Source organism: Nannospalax galili, unplaced genomic scaffold (assembly GCF_000622305.1).
Source record: "Nannospalax galili isolate Female #2095 unplaced genomic scaffold, S.galili_v1.0 scaffold53, whole genome shotgun sequence".
NCBI classification, from domain to species: domain Eukaryota; kingdom Metazoa; phylum Chordata; class Mammalia; order Rodentia; family Spalacidae; genus Nannospalax; species Nannospalax galili.
In genome coordinates this window covers 894,635-915,179 of record NW_008332852.1, presented here as the reverse complement: position 1 = coordinate 915,179, position 20,545 = coordinate 894,635, and the positions used below count along the sequence as shown (strand labels likewise).

Sequence of the window (20,545 nt, the reverse complement as noted above, 5' to 3'; positions counted from 1 at the left end):
ATATTTTGAACAATCTTATTGCATATGCACGCCACAATTAAAGTAATTATCTGATCTTTGTAATTTATGCTCATAAAGCAAGAGAAACACTGGTCCCTGAACAACCATTCTGGTCTCTGTGGAACAAAATTAAGTATTTTTTCCAAACTTCAATTAATCTTTTGTGCTCATTTGTGAACATGTTGTTTCAATATAACAGGATGCTTGGATTACAATTTAGCTTTCTGAGCACTGTACCAGATATTAGGTACATAAATTTTGCTGTTAGATATTAAGGCTTTGTCTTTAGTTTGTTTCAAATTTCTGAGGTCTATATTGCAACTAAACTTGATAAAAGATCAATCTGTCAGCATTAGAGGATGGGATGGGTTTTGCTTTTGGCTTTTTTGTTTTGTGTTTGTTTTGGTTTTGGTTCTGTCCTGAAATTTTGTAAAAAGCAGGTTTTGCTCTGCTTCACTTTTTTTTCATTTTAGTCTAGACTGTTTTGAGTTTTTAAGGTAGGGTTTTTAGGCTAAATAATGAAACATAATTCTTTTAGTATTTACTGAGTTCAGAAACAAAAGCCATGTAGATCTGCAATTAAATTCCTTTCCTGCACTTATTGGTTGTGTGCCCTCTAGTAAGTTAGTTAATGCTCTCTAAAACATCATTTGCTCATCTGTGTAAGCTGGAAATGGCTACACTGTCAGTCTCTAGTAAGGATTAAATGGAACATTGTAACATGTGCTTAATATACCATCTCACCCATGGAGAGCATCCAGCACCTCTGCAGTTATTGTTATTCTTCATTTAGACAAAAAGACAAAAGAAACACCTAAAGCTTTAAGCCTTTCCAGAGAGGGCTGCCCTAAGCTGACGGTGGTTTGGGCGGACAGCTCAGAGGAGAGTGTAGGATAGAGGTGGAAGTGCGGGCGTGAAGCTAAACAAGACCTGGCCTGTTCTCCTGTCAAGTCCCCTTTCGTTCATTCCCTCACTTTGTCAAAAGTCTCTCTGATGTTTCTTGGTAGCCCCTCCTTTTCCATTGCAGTCTTCATTTTGTTCAGGTTCCATGCCCACCTGCTGTCCAGTCCCTTAATGCAAATGGCTGAGTTGAATGAGCCTGTCAAGTATATTCTTTTTTTCTTTCTTTCTTTTCTCTTCTAATTCCTAGTGATAAAAGAACAGCATTTTCCTGAACCATGTGAATGGTTATATATTTAAACTGCTTTTCAGTGCTCGGAGGCTCCTGTGGGCTTAGAGGACTGGCACTGCCCACTCTTCTCTCTGCCACCTCAGCCGTACTCTATGCCTCAATGCCCATTGCCATGGCCCTGGGTCAAAGCAAGTGTCACCAACCTAAGGGAGGAGCTTTGCTGATAAGGCCTGCTGGATCTAGATAGCTGATTGTGCTTTGCATAATTGACTTCGTGTGTATGTATATGCATATGCATGTGTATATGTGTGCATGTGGAGGCCAGAGTCAATGTGGCAAGTAAGCCTGTCTGTACCTCCCCAGCATTGAGATTATAAGAACACACTATCTCACACAACTTTTTGGATGCTAGGATGCTAGGAATGGAACTTGGGTCCTCATGCTTGTACAGTAGGCACTTTACCACCTGAGCTATCTTCCCTGGTCCTGACAACTGATTTTTGTTTGTTTGTTTGTTTCATTATTTACTTATTTTTATCTTATGTGTATGAGTATATTTTGCCTGCATGTATGTAAGTGCATCCATGGATGCAGTACTCACAGAGGCAAGAATGGGGCCTCAGATCCCCTGAAACTGGAATTACAATGAGTTGTTAGTCATCATGTGGGTTCTGGGAACTAAACCTAGATCCCCTGGAACAGCAACCAGTGACCTTATTTTATGTATTATTATTACTATTATTATTATTATTATTATTATTATTATTATTATTATTATTTTGTGTGTGTGTGTATGTGCAATGGCACATGTGAAAGTCAAAGGACATCTTTTAGGAGTCAGTTCTGTTTTTCTACCATGTAAGTTCCTCTGATTGAACACAGGTTGTCAAGCTTGGAGGCAAGTGCTGAACCATCTCATCAGCCATTATGCATTTATTTATTTATTTACTTGTGTACTCATTCATTCATTCATTCATTCATTTTTAGTCTTTTTGGATAGGGTCTCACTGTAGCCACAGCTTGCCTGGAACTGTGTAGACCAGGCTGGTCTCATAGAGATCTGCCTGTCTCTGCCTCCCGTGTGCTGGGATGGAAGGTGTGCCATCACACCTGGCTTGCTCTTATTTTTTTAAATGATAAAAATCCCATATGCAGCAGTACTTTCAGCTCTTGTCTCCCTATATAATGGAAATCTTGGTCGTTTTTGTTTCAGGCATTGCTCGAATTCCTCCAAAGAGTCATAGATAATAAAGAGAAAAATAAAATGACAGTCGTGAATGTTGCAATGGTCATGGCCCCAAATCTCTTCATGTGCCATGGGCTGGGTTTGAAGTCCACAGAACAGCAAGAATTTGTGATGGCAGCTGGGACAGCAAATACCATGCACTTACTGATTAAGTATCAGCAGCTTCTCTGGACGGTAAGTCTTTGTTTTTAGGTTAATTTTTCAGGTTAGTGTGCAAAGTAATGGGTTTCAGAGTGACAGCTTCATACCTATGTGTCCTTGTACTTTTTTCCCAATTGTTGCTTCCCTCCACTCAGTGCCCCTCTGCACACCCTCCCCTAGGTCTCTGGTTTTCTTCCTCCCCCACCCCCAGTACTCCATTACCCTCTCTTTCTCTTCTACTTTTTTTTCCCTCCAGTCATGATTGATCCTGATGACCCTGAGGAGTTTCCTCCCTGGAACCTATGTAAAGGGGGGAAAGAACCAATTCTACAGGATTGTCCTCTGACCTCCACATGAGTGCTGTGGCACACATGTGCCTACACACACACACACACACACACACACACACACACAGAATTTTAAATCTAGGTTCCTCATAGAAGAAAAAGCATGTGGTATTTGTTTTTAAACTGCAATAATGCATATAACTTCCTAGCATAATTGTTCATAATAATCTTGAAAATAACTTCATAAAGTTGATATTAAAAAGTAATGTGCTTTCTTTTCTTAATGGCTTAATGATATATTGCATTTTGGCTACCAGTCTTATAAAATTACATTTAGCTGGGCCTGGGAGCAAATGCGTTTATTCCCAGCACTTGGGAGACAGAGGCAGGAGGATCTATGTGAGATCGAGGCCAGCCTGGTCTACGTAGCGAGCTCCTGGACTGTTAGGGCTACAGGGAGACTCTGTCTCAAAAAAAAAAAAGAACAGAAAATTACATTTAAAATTTTTGAGTGCAGGAATATTATTGGGGTTTGATTCACAGAAGTAAGGAGGACCTTGTGAGTTTCTATTTTAAAATCTTGAAATCAGGCCAAGAAAACACGCCTTGTAAGAAGTACTTCTTACTGAGCTTGTCTGCCCACTTCCCCTTTGCTTAGTATTCAGGCCTGTTGTCTTTTTAGAAACCCAGGCTGCCTCTGCTTCAGATCACTCTTGTTTTTTACAGAACTGTTATTTAAAGGGACATACACATTCTGTGCCCAACTGCTAAGAAGGTCTTGCAAACGGTCTCTTGCTTTACCCATTTTTTGAGATTGAGTTTTGTCAGATATTCAGCATGGGGAGAGATAAGAGGCTTAATTGGTTACAGTCTCATTTCCAGTGAAATTTATAATTTTTCAGAGAAAGAGGCCTTTTTGAGGTAGGTAGAAAAATGAACTAAAGAAATTCCAAGCAAAATTACAATATTTAATATTTCAATACTTTATTTGAGTCTCCCCTAGGATTTTTTAAGAAGACAAAGTGATGCTCTCTAGATTTGGAAGTCTTTTTGTGTTATATCAAAGCAAGTGATGCAAGTTATTTAAAATACGTTTAAATCAATGTGCAGTTATCAAGTCTTCCTCTTGCAAGTGCGACATTATTTCATAGCTATGTTTTAATGACTTAAAATATTTTGTTCTTAATTTGTTTTGTAAGGAAAGATTTTTCCTCAAGTATCACTACCTGGTCTTTGGCTTTTGTTTATGGGTGAGCTTCTTTCCTCTCTGGCAGTGAAGGCCATCTGGCCTATTAGAAGGAGTCTGTAGGTTAGCTATCAGAGCTATAGGGTTGTGGTTGCTAAAGGGACAAACTGAAGAGGTGGTGGCCTCCACTAAGGCTCTCCTCAGGGAGCCTCCAGAGTTGACATCCAATCATGGAAGAGGCCAGTATGTCCTTGAACTTCATAAAGCCCCCTTTTGGAGCCTTGCATAATGGGTGGTAAATCACACCATGTGAATGCTCTGTGCATGGCCCAAGTGAATACACTATGCATTTTCTTTTCATGGAGTTAATGACCACTTATTTAAATGACTTCCTCTTAAGAAACAGACAGAACCTTTATTCTTCCTTAATTACAAAAAGAAAAAAAAAAAGGATATTTATTTAGTTTAAAATGATACCTTATCTTTCTCTCCCTAAAACTGAATTTCTTTTTTCTGTAGATTCCAAAGTTTATTGTAAACCAAGTGAGGAAGCATAATACTGAAAATCAAAGAAAGGATAAGAAAGCCATGAAGAAATTGCTGAAGAAAATGGCTTATGACCGAGAAAAATATGAGAAGCAAGATAAGACTGCAAGTGATGTAAGAAAATCTTTAAGACATATTTACTGTGATTTGATTCTGTTCATTGGATGGCTTTCTACTGGTTAGATGGCCTTGGTTAATCATGTAAGGGAAAGATTTCAGTTACTGCATTAATAATGATCATATTGAAATTTGGTCAGTTATGGGACTCACCATGTGCTTTAGTGATAGAGAACAAAGAAATAGCCAAGAAAGACTATCTCCCCCTGTGTATGTGTGTGTGTCTAGATACCACTGCTTGTATAATGCATAAATAAAAATTCTCCTGCAGGAACCACTAATCTTTTTTTCATCCATAAAATGAGGAAACATGAAACTCATCCAGATACGTAACCAAATTAGTGATTTTGTTGGACTGAAGATCAATCCTAGAACTCAATAAGTGTTTAAAGGTTTTTCATTTGTTCAGAATGTTCAGTTATGTTGTAAAGAAATTTTAATATTTTAACGAATATACACATACACACACATATATGTATAGACTAGTATTTACAAACTACCGTAAGAATAAATTAAGAATTGTGTTTATCATAATAAAATATGTATGAAATTACATTTATGAATTGAGTTGCCAAAGCTCTAGCAGATCTCAAAATGAAGGGTTTCTATTGTTCTACTTAAGTGAATACACCCCTCACACTAAGACTGAAGTTGCTCAGTTACATGCTGACATCTTGTGGAAAACCGTGAAAGTGCAGTTTATCAACCTTTGTCCAATTTTTCTGATTTGGCCTGCTTGAGGATCCCCCAAAGTAATCTTAAAATATTTTCTCCCAAATTTATTTTAAGCTCTTACTCTTAAAATAACACTTTCTTAGCACCGTGAAAGTTTTTTAAAATCAATTTTAACTATCTAAAATATAATAAAGAAAATTTATAAATGCTTATTTTTTTGAGAGCTTAGTTTTATCCTAGGATTAGAAAGGATCTTAAACACTATTTTTCTTTAACTAAAGAACATTCTGCTAACTTAAAGACAACTATAAAGAAGGGACTGGGTTCTGTTCTTTAATTCTGTCTGTTTATATTAAGTGAACTCACAGCCCTGTATTTTTCTACAAAATTTAGTTATTTATTTATCAGAATGCTACTGTATCCCAGATACCAAGCCTCAATTCCGTGTTAGGTATTCAAAGAGGGTCTGAGCTGGATGTGTGCGCTCCCACCCCAAACTCAGTGCGATGGAATTCTACTGTAGACTTGGAAACCAGAAGCAGAATCAGAAAGCTTGCTCAAGTGTCAAACTTAAACGTGAAAAGCAAGTAGGCATCATAAGTAAGAGGTGCAATCTGCAGAGGAAGTCCCCTGGTGTCGCAGCCCACCAGGAGGGTCCAGTTTGGCCTATCCTTCTGGTTGAAAATGTTTATTCAGTTTTCAGAATTTATTTTCCAAGCTGATATAAAAGTTCAAATGCATATGTATACTTTTTTACAAAAGCATCTGTCAGTTTTTAGAGCTGATAGACTAAAAGATTGAAAATAAAAGTGTTGGTTATATCTTATGACAAATAGTAAGGGCATCCTGTCCCTTTCCAGCAGGTATCCTACTAACAGGAGCCACCCCACACTGCATCCCCATCCTATTTCCTTTTATCTTGTTCCTTTACTTCCTAGATTCTTCTCCCAAATAATTTGAATACTCAGCCCCAAATAATGGGGGCTGGATACTGCCTGGAGTGTTTAATTCATTTGTTAAACAGTTACTCCAGGAAGCCTACTGCATTTAGGTATTGTTTATAGACATTTGAAAAACATAAATGGGATAGACACTACCCCTATAGCGCTTAAATTCTTTAAGTAAAATAAAAGTAAATTACATAGTGTTTTGCTATGTGGCTGTTTTAAAAATAATTTATTTTTAAAAAGTAGAAAAGGAAAAATTTGGAAAGGAGCCATTTACCATTTTCACTTATCTAGTTTGGATATTATTGATTGCATTAGATATGAAAGAAGGTTGAGCTGTGTGTCCATCTCAGGGAGCTCATTTAAGGCAGAGGGCATGGGTTCTTGCAAAGCTGTAAGGCTAGTGCTTGGTTGGGGTGTTTGAACACTAGCAAGGTGGAATATGCTGGAATGACGCCAGCCATCCTAGAGGGTTGTGTGATATGAGGTCAGAGGGGCAGTGGGAGCAGATCACATAGGGCTTTGGAGACACCCTTAGGAATTTGAATTTAACCCAAGTAAAATGAGGTCATTGCAAGGTTTTGAGAAATGACATAAAAAATCTATAATGTTTTAGATGAGTGGGGCACAAAGATATTAAAAGGGAAACCGAGAGGTCTTTATAATCAAGGTGAGAGATGGCAGTAACTCAGACCAAGGGTTCAGTGTGGAATGTGGAGGAGAAGTTGGGTTCTGAATATTTCAAAAGTAGCCATTGGAATTTCTTGCTGGCAAATAATGTGAATTGTAAAAGAGTGAAAGAAAAAGTGAAAAAACAGCCCAAGGTTTTTCATCTAAGAATTTGGAAATGATATAGGGGAGAATGCATCCTCTAGAGGGTTCTTCGTCTCATTCATAAAATAATTTAAGAATGGCAAACAGAAGCTTTAGAACAATTTTATTAGGGAATTTAAAGAAAAGTCCTCAGGGCAGCAAGCTGGAAATCTCAGGAGCTGTCTTGAGGATGAGAATGGAGGGGAGAAGGAAAAAAAGCCATGAAGCCATGCAGGTTTAGAGCCTGCATGGAGGACAGATCATGGTTGACTGGCAGCCGCATGCCTGGGAGACAGAGGCTTTAGAGGAAAGCAAAGAAATACAAAGTGCTGGGGCAGCCCAAGGCATTAGAGAAAGCACACTTCGCAAAGGGATATGAAGAAGAAAAGGAGAGATTAGGCTTTTCTAAAGAATTCAGAAAATCAGACAGACTTACAGAGAGCTACATGTCTGTGGCCAGATTCAGAAGCACTGCACTAGGAGACAGAATCCATGCGGGAAAAGTGGACACTACTCCCTATAGTGCTTATATTCTTTAAGTAAAATAAAGAGTTTAAGAAGAATAATCCACTACCTCATTAATATACTAGGTATTCTGCCCATTATTTACCATGCCGTAAGATGAACTTGCCTTTATATGGATGGTCCTATGACCAGTGATTAACCAGTGAAAATGGAAAGGTGTGTCTTCCAACAGATAGAGATTTTATAGTGTTGACCAGTTTATCATGTGGGGTTTTTTGCTACTCTAACAGAAAGAGAATTGATAGGAAAGATCATGATTTCAAATTGGGGCCTGTTGAGTGTGAGAAGTCTGTTAGACATCTAAGGTTGGATGTTTGAAAATGTTCAGAGAGAAAATCAGGTCACAATGACTAGCCAGAGAGGTACATAGAAAGCAGGCCCAGTGGGAAAGCAGGAATGGGGCTCAAGGTAGAGTAAGGCTTTCCCTCTGTTTATCAGTGGTAAGTGCTCAAAGGTTGAGGCTCCAGGAGTTACTCAATTTTATTTGTATTTTATGACAGTCCTTCTGCTGGTAGGTAAAGGGAAGCTTGGGGAATGAGTGCAGTGAGTCTTCTTAGGAGACACTAGGTAATATCATTGACATAGGAAAGAATAAGGTCCCACCCTAGAGGGTCCTTATTCTCATTTGTAAAAGAAATTAAGAATGGGCTAGAGAGATGCTCAGGTTAAGGGCACTGGCTGCTGTTGTAGAGGATCCGGGTTCAGCCCCCAGAACACACATGGTGGCTAACAACTGTCTATAATTCCAGTTCCAAAGGATCCTACACCCTCTTCTGACCTTTGTGAGCACTGCACAACACAGCTGCACTTATACACATACAGGCAATACACTTACACACATAAAATAAAACTAATAATTTTTTAAAAAATTTAAGAATGGACTCAAATGGAAGCTTTAGGACAGTTTTATTAGAATTTAAGGAAAAATCCCCAGGACAGGCAAGCCATAGATCTCAGCAGCTGCCTTGAGGGGAAGAATGGAGTGGAGCAGGAAAAGAGCCACAAAGCCATCCATGCTGGTTTAGAGCCTGCATGGAGGTCAGAAAGACACCGGATGGCAGGGAGAAGGGAGTTTTAGAGACAGAGTAAAGAAACCCAAAATGTTGGATCAGCCCAAAGCATTGAGGAAATCGTGGTATACAGGAAAAAAGAGATTTGCTTTTCTGAAGAATTCTAAAGATTTCAGAAAAGCTAGCAAAAACTTACAGAGAGCCACACAACTCCGTGTTACTTGATCCACAAGAACTGAGCTAAGAGGTGGGATCCAGGGTGGGCAAAGCTTACCATCTCATTAATGCACGAGGTGTTCTACCCATCCCTTTAATATGACTTAAGGTAAACCTACCTATCTAGGGGTGGTCCTGTGAACAGGTGATCTGGCAGAACTGGAAAGTTGGGTCTTTATTCAGGCCACAGATTTTTTTTTGGAGGGGGGTCAGTTAATCTTACAAGACTTTTTGATACTCTAACATTCCCCCCTCTGAAGAGTTAGCTATAAAATCTTTTAGATTCAGATCCGAACCCTGAAATACTTTTGGAATTTCCAGACTTTGATAGAGTAGGCTGCCAAGAGGCCCAAGGACATTTTGGCTTTTAGCCAAGAATGCAACAGGTTACTTTTTTGGGGGGGGTCTTTTTACACCAAATTGCCTAGGTAATTTCTATCTCCTATTATCATGTCACCCTCTGAGGAGGTTACCCTAATTGCCAGTGAGATTTGGGACAATAACCACTCTGGCTCCTTCCATGCTGAATAGGGACATCAGGTCTGGCAACTGGGGTACCCCTTCAGTAGGTCTATCTAAAAGACCTTAAAAAGTGCATAATTCTTGACTATAGGGAGAAAGGGAAGTCAGTTGACTGGTGCCAGGGAGGGGATGTGAGGGAAAAGTAAAGGCAAGAGTAGTTAGCACTACCAGTTCTAGTTAGGGAAACAGAAATAAGAAAAGGGTATTTTTTAATTGTAATTTTTAAAATTGAATTTTTGCAATTTCCTAAAATATAATTTGATGACATTTCAATCCCCCTCTCCACCTGCACCTCCCTTTATTGCCCCCTGCCCAACTTAATGTACATATATATTTGGTCTTTTTGAGATGGCCTCCTTGTAGCCCCAGTTGTCCTGGAACTCACTATGTAGACCAGACTGGCATTGAACTCACAGAGATCCATCTGCCTCTGCCTCTGAGATTAAAGGCATGCACCACTATGCCAAGCTAATGTCCATAGACCAAAAAAAAAAAAACCAAACACCAATAAACACCACACCACACACCGCCACACCCACACACAACACCCACAACACCCTCTCCCTCTGCCCCTGTGAGTAAAAACAGGCACCCCTCTGCCAAACTAAAGTCCACAGACCAAAAAAAAAAAAACCACACACTCATACACACACACACACACACACACACACACACACACACACACAAAATGTATATACTATAGCCTATAGACTCTAATTTGTGTCCTCAAATGTCCTTCAGTGTGGGTCTATCCACTGGAGCCTGATTAACCTACCAAGATTCCCATACTTGAAAGAGACTGTCTCTGCCCCTCCCAACAGCCATCTGTTGCCACAATTTCCTTAGTGTTAGAGCTTCTTACCCACTTCCTCATATCTGTGGTGGGATGTTTTCTAGTCTGAGCTTACATGGGACTTGTGCATGCTTTCACCATTGCTGTGAGTTCATATGAGTAAATGATCAGCTGTCTGGAAAACTATGTTTTCTTGTGGTCATCTACCACCTCTGACTCTTACAGTCTTTTTGCCCCCTCTTTCACAATGATCCCTGAGCCTAGGGAGGCAGAAAGTGTGATATAGGTGTCCTATTCAGTGATAAGTACTTTAAAGCCTCTTGTTCTCTGCACACTGGCCAGTTGTGGGTTTCTATGTTAATCATCATCTGTTTCATAAGGAAACTTCTCTGGTGAGTGTTAAGAGATGTATTAATCTATGGGTCTAACAATAAGTCATTAAGAGTCAGTTTAATATGATAACAATTTAGTAGAAAATAAGTATTAGATTCTCTCCTATGTCCTGTGACCTGATAAGCCTCAGGTTGTGTCTAGAGAGGGAGTCCATTCTTGGCATTGAGTTTTTCTTTTTCTTTTTTTTTTTTTATTAAGTTATGATGACTAGAAAGGAACATATCCCCCTGTTATAGGATAGGTCCTTTTTATCTCTTTTTATGGTGTTTATGGATATACTATAAGAAGCTTCTCTAGTGGTCTTTTCTAAAGTCTTTTAATGTTACTTATCCTTCACCATATTCCCTCCTCTTCCCATTCCTCACCCTTTTAACCCTTCCTAATCTAATGTTCCCTTTTAACAGGGGGTATTTAAAAATGTCCAATTCAAAGTTCATTAGGATTTCTAGATGAGGGCTCTCAAGAGCATTCATTTATTGGTTCTTCCTAGTTCTTTTGTCTACCAAGACTGGACTCAAGAGTGATAAACTCAGAATTTGCTTTCTGGCCCTTTGATAGCTGTTGGAGAGGGTGGAATAATAGTGTGAGTTCCCTCCCAAATTGCTTCTAGACAAGGAACCCTTAAAGAAATATACCAATTATTTTAGTCTTTGTTTATTCTTTCCTATTGGGTGTTTAAGACCATGAAATTGACTCACATTAACCAGTTTGTTTTTATTATCAAGGTCAGTTGAGGATCTGGTTCTCAGGGGTCACTTGGACTTGGGAGGAGCCTCTGACTCCTTTGGCATTCCTTTTACCAGTTGTTACCGCTATATGAGGATGAGTCAAAGGCCTTACTTGACCATGACTTCACTTGGAAACATTGAGAAAACTTCTCTGTGTTGACCCTCCTCTTTGTAGACTGGACCCTGGTTTGAGTCCATCTAGTGGGGTTTCCATGACCTCCCTGAAGAAGACATTTTGAGAGATGTCCCATAGTTCTTTGGGATTTAGTTGGCCTTGAAGACTAAGGGGAAAAAATTTTCCCTTTAGTCTCTCTGACTGTATTAGTACAGCCTTCCAAGTATGGTTATACCCAAGGCACTTAGTTATACCAGTCTGTTACTTTTAGTTACTCTATGATATATAAATAAAACTTGAACAAAAAGCACTCTTAAATAAACTTTGATTGCATGTATTTTTTCCTTAAGCCAGTTGACTGAACTTAGGCCTTAGAGATTTTAGGATTATCTGTATATCATGTCTAAGTCTCATCTTTCATATACTTTGACACACCCATGTATACCTTCATCACTTTCATAAACTTTCTTGTTTTCTTTTCTATTCTGGATACACCCAGCCATCTTAATCTTCAAACATAAATCCTTCTTAATAAACTGTCTCCATTTCCATATCCTCCTAGCACCTTTCACCTGCTCATTTCCTTTCTTAATATCATGAGACATAATACATTAATGAATTAATTTATCATCTGGTGTAAGGAATTTTTTCCAGGAAGTATTTACCCTATTTCTAAGGTTCTAATGTCAAACCAATGTTTGATTACATTAAATTTCACCTTGGGAAACCAATAAGTTTCTTGAACTTACTTACAGAGCATGGGTATTGACAGGTTCATTTGTGACCTGAAAGCAGCTGCATTGGAAAATCTTCATCCAGCATGGATATTCACTCAAGCACATTCTCTCTAACCTTCATCAGGTTATATACTTTTAGTCCACCCCACAACCAGGAGGTGACATGTAATTAGGACAGAATTACATACAGCTAGGTAGGAAGAGTGGCTGGATTCTCAAGTGAAAGTTTGATGACCCTTATTACCCCTCCTTTTATATAGGAACATGATACTCAGTAAGCCAAATTATGATGGTGTCTTGCAAGTAGGCATAGCTGAAGTCATGAAGATGGCAGTTACTTGACTCAGAAGAGGATGTTTTACAGAATTATTTTATTATTATTAAAAGAACCTCGAGTCCAAATTACACAAATAAGATAATGCAATAATCAGAACTTTGTAATTTCCCAGGTAAAGCTGATAGAAAACAAAATAGTCAAGAATCCTTTTGCTTTGTATGATTCAGAGGGTGGTCTACCAAAATCATGCTTTACATTTTGGATGAGTGTAAGTAGCAGATAGAGAGAAATAGCAGGTACATAAAATTGATGTTTATAACATCCAGCAGAAATAACTAAGGAAAACTGTAATACTGAACTTACTGAGGATTTTATAGGCAGAGGATCCTCTCTATCTTTCCATGAACTGTAAGCAAGCAATCTTTGTTTTCCCTTGATCTACATTGTTGGTTCTTTAAGTATTTAGCAGATCTTGGTATCTATTACATAGTTGCTTTAGTCTGTATCCATTGCTTTCCTTATTGCTGTGACAAAATAGAGAATCCTATTAGTTGTTTTTTCCTATAGGCATATTTATATCATGAGATAAATAATAATAACCTCTGTTAAGGTTAGTTTGTCCGTTAGCTGTTCTCAAGGGCACAATGCCTTTACTTACATAAAGTACTTTTGTACATGCAGCTGTTTCATTATTTTCCTTTTTCTTCAACTCAGTCTCAGGGGGTCAGCATGACCCAGGAAAAGATTATTGGAGTACATTTTGAGATAAACATGCTTGAAGCTGAAGTGGGAGGCAATGTCATCTCCAGAGCCAGCTTCTTAGTGAGCTCAAACACACATGATAATTTATCAATATAATTTACACACTTAACTCAGTGATTTACAATGGATAGAATTGTTTAGTCCAGTGACTATTGGCAAGACTGAAAGAATCTGACTTCCTTATAAAACCTGTATACATTTGTCTTGGTGAGTCTTCTAATATCCTGTGTCTTGCATTGGGAATGCTGATTGACAAGAAATAGAACATTTGATTTTAAGGAATCACTTGATATTTCTATCTAAACTTTATGAAGTCAAGGGTATGTGGCAATGAACTTCCATGATCAAGTAGGATCAAGTTGACAGAAGTATCTGCCTTTACCAGTATCAAACCTGGATATAGTTGATATAAATGTATAAAACCTTTTACACACAATTAGTTATCTTGTATCTATACATGGAGGTAGACAGTCTAAAAGACTTAATAAGTACCCTTCCTTCTGTTGTTTCCCATTAGAGGCTGATTTTTGTCCTCCAGTTTATATTCAAGCCAGGCCTGAGTACAGAAAAACATCAGTATTTATTTCTTAACGTTTGTGGTTAAGGAGAGCCCAATGAGTAGTAATATATCCTGAGATGACAAATATGACCCATTGTAAGACAAAAGAAGATATTTTGGAAGGCTTCCCAAATCTTTGTCTCCCCCTCTAAATCCTCCTCTGGAGATCCTCTTATCCATTTCCCATGAGCAACCACAAGAATAGGTAACACCTATTGACTAATCACAGTCTTTTTATCATTGTCATGAGCTTGGATACCTGTATTGTCTCCTTTATGAATGACTCTTTTGTTCAGAATATTTGCTCTACTGATGTGACTCTCTAAAGCCCTGTGACCTTAATAGATTCTTTCTGCATATTGCCTGGTTAATCTTATCCTGCCTGTGCAGTACCTGCCATCCATAAAACCTCTGGAGCAAATATTGGCCCCCACATATCAGGGAAGTCAGCCAACTTCCAAAAATTATATACATTTGGGAAGGTCTCCTGGCCCTCCCAAGGGCTGAATCTTAATATCCCCTTAAATGTTCCTGACTCTTTAAAAATTTATTTATAATTTGTCAGTCTATATTAAATTTTTTTCAAATTAGGTAAGAGGCAAACCTTATAGCTCTATGGCCTTTCCAGATAGCTCTCAATCTTTTAAAGAAGACTATACATTAATGTACCTGGATTAGAAAAATCACATTATAATTCCCATAAATAATCTTGGATCAAGTACCCATAATTTGGAGAACAAGAGAACAATAGTACCTACAAAAAACTTGGAAAGAGATGGTATCAGAATGCTCTTTATCTTTAATCTGTCCATGACACAGACATTGTAACAGGAAAGTGAAAAGCAGAGGTGCCCAGGGCATGATGTGGCAGGAACAAAAGCAGGCGTGGAACACATGAGTCTTAAAGAGGGAAATACTGTATCTCAAAGAAAAATCTTGGACTCACAGTGCAGAAATGTCAGGAATTAAGACCAGAGGTGCCTACCTCTTAAGCCTCTCACTGCAGCAGGCTATCCCTTTTTGTGTCCCATTGTTGCAGCTACCTGCTGGTAGCAACTTGTCTTTTGTAAGATTTGGCCCTAGAGGACTGAAAATTCATATGAGCTTCCCAGGTCTAGCCATCACAAAGTATCAGCTTCACTTCGTAGCTGGCTTGTGGTGGAGACATATAACTTAAACTCTCAGTCCACTTTACCAAAACAATGTAGAAATCCAAAATACTCATGTTTCAAAACCAGTAAATATATCAGAAATAGGTCCAAAAAAATCCCCTTTAGAAACAGGTGTTATACAAAACAGTGTCAAAATCTGAAATGGAAACCAGTGAATAAATTAGGTAAAACTTTGTTAAAATGCAAAATCCTACTGGAAAGATCTGATACTACCTTCTTAGTCTGACATAAAAATGCATTAATCTTATCACATGACAATAAAGACTGTATTGGGGGGCTGGAGAGATGGCTCAGCAGTTAAGAACACTGGCTGTTCTTGCAGAAGACCTGGGTTCATATCCCAGCACCCACATGGCAGCTAACAACTGTCTGTAACTCCAGTTCCAGGGGATCTGACTGCCTCTCTGTCCTCCGCCAGCACTGCATGACATGGGTGCACTTACCTACATGCAGGCAATACATGCATACACATAAAATAAAAATAATAAAATATTAAAAAAAAAGACTGTATTGGAATCTCTGAGTTTCCTATTTCTATGATACCACCAAGATTCCATTGTGAAAAGCAAAATGGAAAAACATTGCAAGCGAATTGGAACACATGACCAAATGCCTCTAGTGAATGATTACATTATCATAATTTTGCGAATCCCTCTGTGGTTTCTACAATACTGAGGAGAACAAGGTCTCTCTTGGAGGGTCGTTAGTCTCATTCATAAAAGAATTTAAGAATGGACTCAAATGGAAGCTTTAGGACAATTTTATTAGAATTTGTGGAAGGACCATCAGAGCAGGCAGATTATAAATCTCAATAGCTGCCTTGAGGAAGAGAGGAGAGAGAGGAGAGAAGGAAAAAATGCCATAAAGCCTTGCTGGTTTCTTGCCCACATGGAGATCACATAGACACCCCATGTTGGACTGGTAGCCACATGGTTGAGAGAAGAAGAGAGTGTTAGAAAGAAAGTGAAGAAACTCCAAACATCTGGGCATCCCAAAGCATCAAGGAAATCATGGTTCAAAAAGAAGTATAAAGAAAAATGGAGTCTGCTTTTCTAAATTCTTCAGAAAAGCAGACAAAGCTCACAGAGAAACACACAACTGTGTATGATTTGATTCACAAAAAGTTTGCTAAGAGGTTGGGATTCAGGACAGAAAAGGTTCACTATCTCATTAACACACTAGGTACTCCACCCATCTCTTTAACATGACTTAAGGTGAACCCACCTTCCCTGAGTGGTCCTGTGAACAGGTGATCTGACAGACCTGGAAAGTTGGGTCTTTATCCAAGCCACAGATTTTTTTTTGACCATATAATCTTGTGGGGTTTTTGATACTCATAATTAATGAGACTATATAAATTTGAAAATGCTCTTCAAAGAACATTTGTTGACATGTTGCAAAAGGCTGAAAGTGCTTCTTCTTATTGGGCTTTCTTTTCTAAATTCTTATTTTTTTAATTATTTATGTGTATGTGTGTGTTTTTGTGACATGTGCACTTGTATGAGCACATGTGTGCTGTGGCCACAGAGGCCAGAATAGGGGGTCAGATACCCTGAAGCTGGAGTTAGAGGCAGTTGTAAACTGTCTGATGTGGGTGCTAGAAACCAAACTCCAGTCCTGAAAGAACAGCAAATATTTTTAACCACTGAGGCATCTCTTCAATCCCCTTACTGGACTTACATTTCCATTTTCTTTACACCAGCCACATTTAAAAGCAGTTCAGTAGTATACAGGTGGTAGTTCAGTGTGTCATGGCATATTTATAAAGTGAAGTATAACAATGACTGACATCTAAAGATCTTCATGTGTTACTCTGAATAAGAAAATAAAATTCAGTGAATAGTATACTTCTGTACTTATGAGGGACAGGAACTATGATTTTTGTTCTTATACTGGGGACCGTACCCAGGGCCTCCCACTTTACCTACCTAGCACTCGACCACTGAAACTAAATTCCCAAACCCCTATGTAAAATGCTCACCTGAGTGTTGGCATAAGGCTAAACATTTACAAATATCTCATTTACTAACTCAGGTAGCCTAGTTGGAGTATGTTCTCTTATTTTTCTCAAATGAGGAAAATACGGATTAGTGATTTTAAGTTTCTTCAAAAGGAAAATGGTGAAGTTGAATATTGAAATCAGTTCTTACATTTTCCTCAAATTTCCCATAAATTACAGCAAAATTTTAAGAAGGATATGGGAATATCTGGGTGGCCTTGAGAGCAACAGAGCCTGACTTTGTTGTGCTTAGCCTGAGACGCTGGGGTCCCTGAAACTCAATGGTCACCAAAGCCACCTGAAGCTAGAGGCTTTTTGTTTCTTGTGTCACAAATTTGAAGAATGACGATCATGGACCACAGAGGGTAAGTTTTAGACAGGAGCATTTTATTTTAAGGAACTTAGGAGAGAGAGAGAAGACAGCTCCTGTATAACAGGTCCCCAAGAGTGGGATTCCATCGTGTTTCATTGCTTTGGGAGTCAAGGGTTAGTGGGGGGAAGGGAGAGGGAGATGAGCTGGTCAGATCAGTTCTCATTCCAGGTGTCCAGGTCCTTCGAGGTTCTGGTTATGTCCTTAGTATGGCTTCCAGGAACCGAGTGCTCTTTTAGGGAACAGAGATGAGGAAAACAAAACAACAGAAACCAGACCTCCTTTCTGGCATCCCTAGCCTCTACTTATGGTGAAACCAGAGACACCTTTGTATTAGATAGTTCCAGCATATCTGCCTCAGGCAAGGACTAGTATACTAGCAGGTCCAAGGAAATTTCCAGCTCTTAGCTGAGAAGGGAACTGGTCACTTTTCTTTTGGGATCATTTTTCCTTAAACTGCCTAAGCGATTTCTACCTCCTGTTCTCATCGTCCCCTACTCTGGAGAGGTAACCCTAACTGTTGTTGGGGGGATTGGGGTACAGACTGCTCTAGCTTCTTCTAGCTGAGCAGGGCCATCAGGCATGGCATTCAGGGTACCCCTCCAGAGGGCATATCTAAAAGACCCCAAAGTGCACCAGTAGTATAACTGTCAGATGTAGTGGTGAAGAAAATCTCTGGCTCTTGGTTATGGATATGGTGGGTAAACAGTAAAAGCAAGAGGAGTTAAGGTCAGGGGATTTTAGGGTTCCATTCTTGTGGACTCTTGGGTCTTGGACAATATTCAAGAGGGCCCATATAGATGGATTTTAATCTTGCAGGACTATCTGAATATGGACTGACTTTAAACCAGAGGAGATGAAGTTAAAGTAGAAGATCCCAAAGATTAATAGGTTAATAGATTAAAGATTAATAGATTAAAAGTTTAGTAGAATCACTATTAGGGTCATAACAGATATAACTCTATTCCATCATGAGGATTCAGAAATCTATTTCTAGAGCTAGTCACCAAATGGCATGGCATTGCCTGACATGATCTGAATATTTTTTTTTTTTTTAGATCCTGTAAAGCAGATGAGACATTAGCAGAATTATCAGGAATATATACACAGCATCCAACCTTAGCAACAGCACAGGTGCCACCCTGTACTGCTGTCAGGATATTTAAAGCCATATGTTTTTGTTTGATTGCCTTTCTCATCCTTGTAACTTCAGAATTAAAAGAAATTCCCTGGACTCTGTCATTTAATGCCCTTTGAGTATATTTAGTGAAAGTTTCAGTACATCAAATGACATCCTCTAAACCTATAGATGAGATAAAAATGAAATTGTACCAGTGGAAAATACTTCAGGTCTAGCAATGCTGTAACATAGGTAAATTGGGAGGATGTTCTAGAGTTTTATTGGTCTTTCTTACATCTGAGGAAATCCTAGAGTACATCTGCCAATCCATCCTGGGGGTAGCCATGGCCAGAGGTTTGTGCCACAGAGCCATTGGGTACCGTTAGGGGCCGCCCAACGTATTCTTGGCCGCTCTCCCCATTCAGTAGCAAACCAGTCTGATGGATTAAGGGTAATAATGTTCTGACACAAGTCGGGAGTGACCCATCCTAGATATCAAACATCACTGGGATAATTTGAACGAGTATGGTTTTGCTGTTCCCAGCATAAGGGAGCCACCTGGCTTAAACGGCCCTTTGCTGGAGTCATCCACATAGATGTGTCCCAGACTTGAAAAAGGCCACCTTGATACCTATGATTGTTTTCTTTCTCTGTGGGACCAGGTGTACCAGACAGAAAGGGGTTAACATATTTCCATAGGGCTTTATCAGTTTCCTCTCCTGAAAACCTCTTTCCATGTCCTTTCTGATCCTGAGTTGAATGAATAGGCCATTGAGAGACATCCCATCTAGTAGCTTGGTTTGTGATCGGGGAGCTAGCTCTAGCCTGGTTAATACATTGTTGTAATTGATTCCAATCATCCCCTTGAAGGGGAGATACCCACCATGAAAGCCCAGAACTGCTGGAAGAGGGAAGGAGTCCACAGACCCAAGAATTACTTTGTTTACAATCTCCTGCATAGTTTTGGGCCCATACAAGGAATGAATTTTCATCTAGGGTATAGGCAGGCAGAAACAAAAAGCTACCTAGCATTATGATCAGAAAACAAGGCATAGTTTACAAGAGAAGAGAAAACAGACTTGTCTTTCCTTTTGAAGAGGAATGTTACTCCTTGATGGGCTCACAGGAGTGTTCTTCGGTATCTGGTTTGTTTGACTTGTCCTCTGGTCTCTCTCCCTCTGGCCTCCAGGGTTTGACTCAAGAACAGTGGATCCAGGTTTCAATTCAAGGCACTTTGGTGACTGTTGGAGGAGCTAGAATCAGTGTAAGGTCCCTCACAGGTAGGTTCTAGAGAAGGGGGCAGAGAGGGAGAGATTTGACCCATACCTTATCTCCAGGGTTGAACAAAGGTGAGCCAATCTCTCTGGTGCAGGTCTCAAATAGGCACTTGTAATGTTCGCTGCAACAGAACCAGAGCCAAGATGTCTTGTATCTAAGCAGCAGTTTCCTTATGAGGAAGAAAATCTTTAGTGAGAAATGGTCGGGTGGCTCACATAGCATTTCATATGGGCTTCAGCCTAATACCTGAGGAGTATTTCTGATACATAGCAGGGCTAGGGGAAGCAAAGTCATCCATGGTAGGTGGGTTTCTTGAGACAGTTTTCTTAGATGTCTCTTAAGGGCCTAATTAACTTTTTCCAGCTTTCCAGAGGACTATAGCCTCCAGGCACTTTGTAGATGATACTGTATCCTCGGGTCTTAGAAACTCCCTGGGTGACTGTTGCCTTGAAGGACGGACCATTGTCACTCTGCAGACTCTTGGGGAATCTAAACCTGGGAATAATTTCATTCAATAATGCTTTTAGTATTACTGTGGTCTTTTCTGTCCTGCAAGAGAAAGCTTCTACCCAACTGGTAAAGGTGTCTACCCATATCAGAAGATATTGTATGCCCTTGGACCTGAGCATATGGGTGAAATCTATTTTCCAGTCTTCTACAGGGTACCCTCCAGTGTACTTTAAGCCTGGAAGGGCTATTCTTTCATTTAGGCATTGTTTTTCTGGAATATCTCACATTCTAGTAATATTTTCAGTGGTCTTTAAAAGATTTTTTTTCCTGTAAACAGCATCTGTACTGTCTGATGAGTGGAGTTTGTCCCTAGGTAGATGGTTTACTTAAGAGTTTCCAGAATTTTCTGTTGATTAGCCTCAGGTAAGA

At 39.2% G+C, this 20,545-nt stretch overlaps 1 protein-coding gene across 1 annotated transcript in view; it reads left to right on the top strand.

The window, feature by feature from the left end:
• Arhgap18 (Rho GTPase activating protein 18) overlaps nt 1-20,545 on the top strand; it is a 165,510-nt gene that overhangs the window by 126,500 nt on the left and 18,465 nt on the right. Inside the window, exons 11-12 of the mRNA XM_008827816.2 lie at nt 2,346-2,552; nt 4,512-4,652. Coding sequence (XP_008826038.1) covers nt 2,346-2,552; nt 4,512-4,652 — 348 coding nt within the window. The remainder of the gene's footprint in view (nt 1-2,345; nt 2,553-4,511; nt 4,653-20,545) is intronic.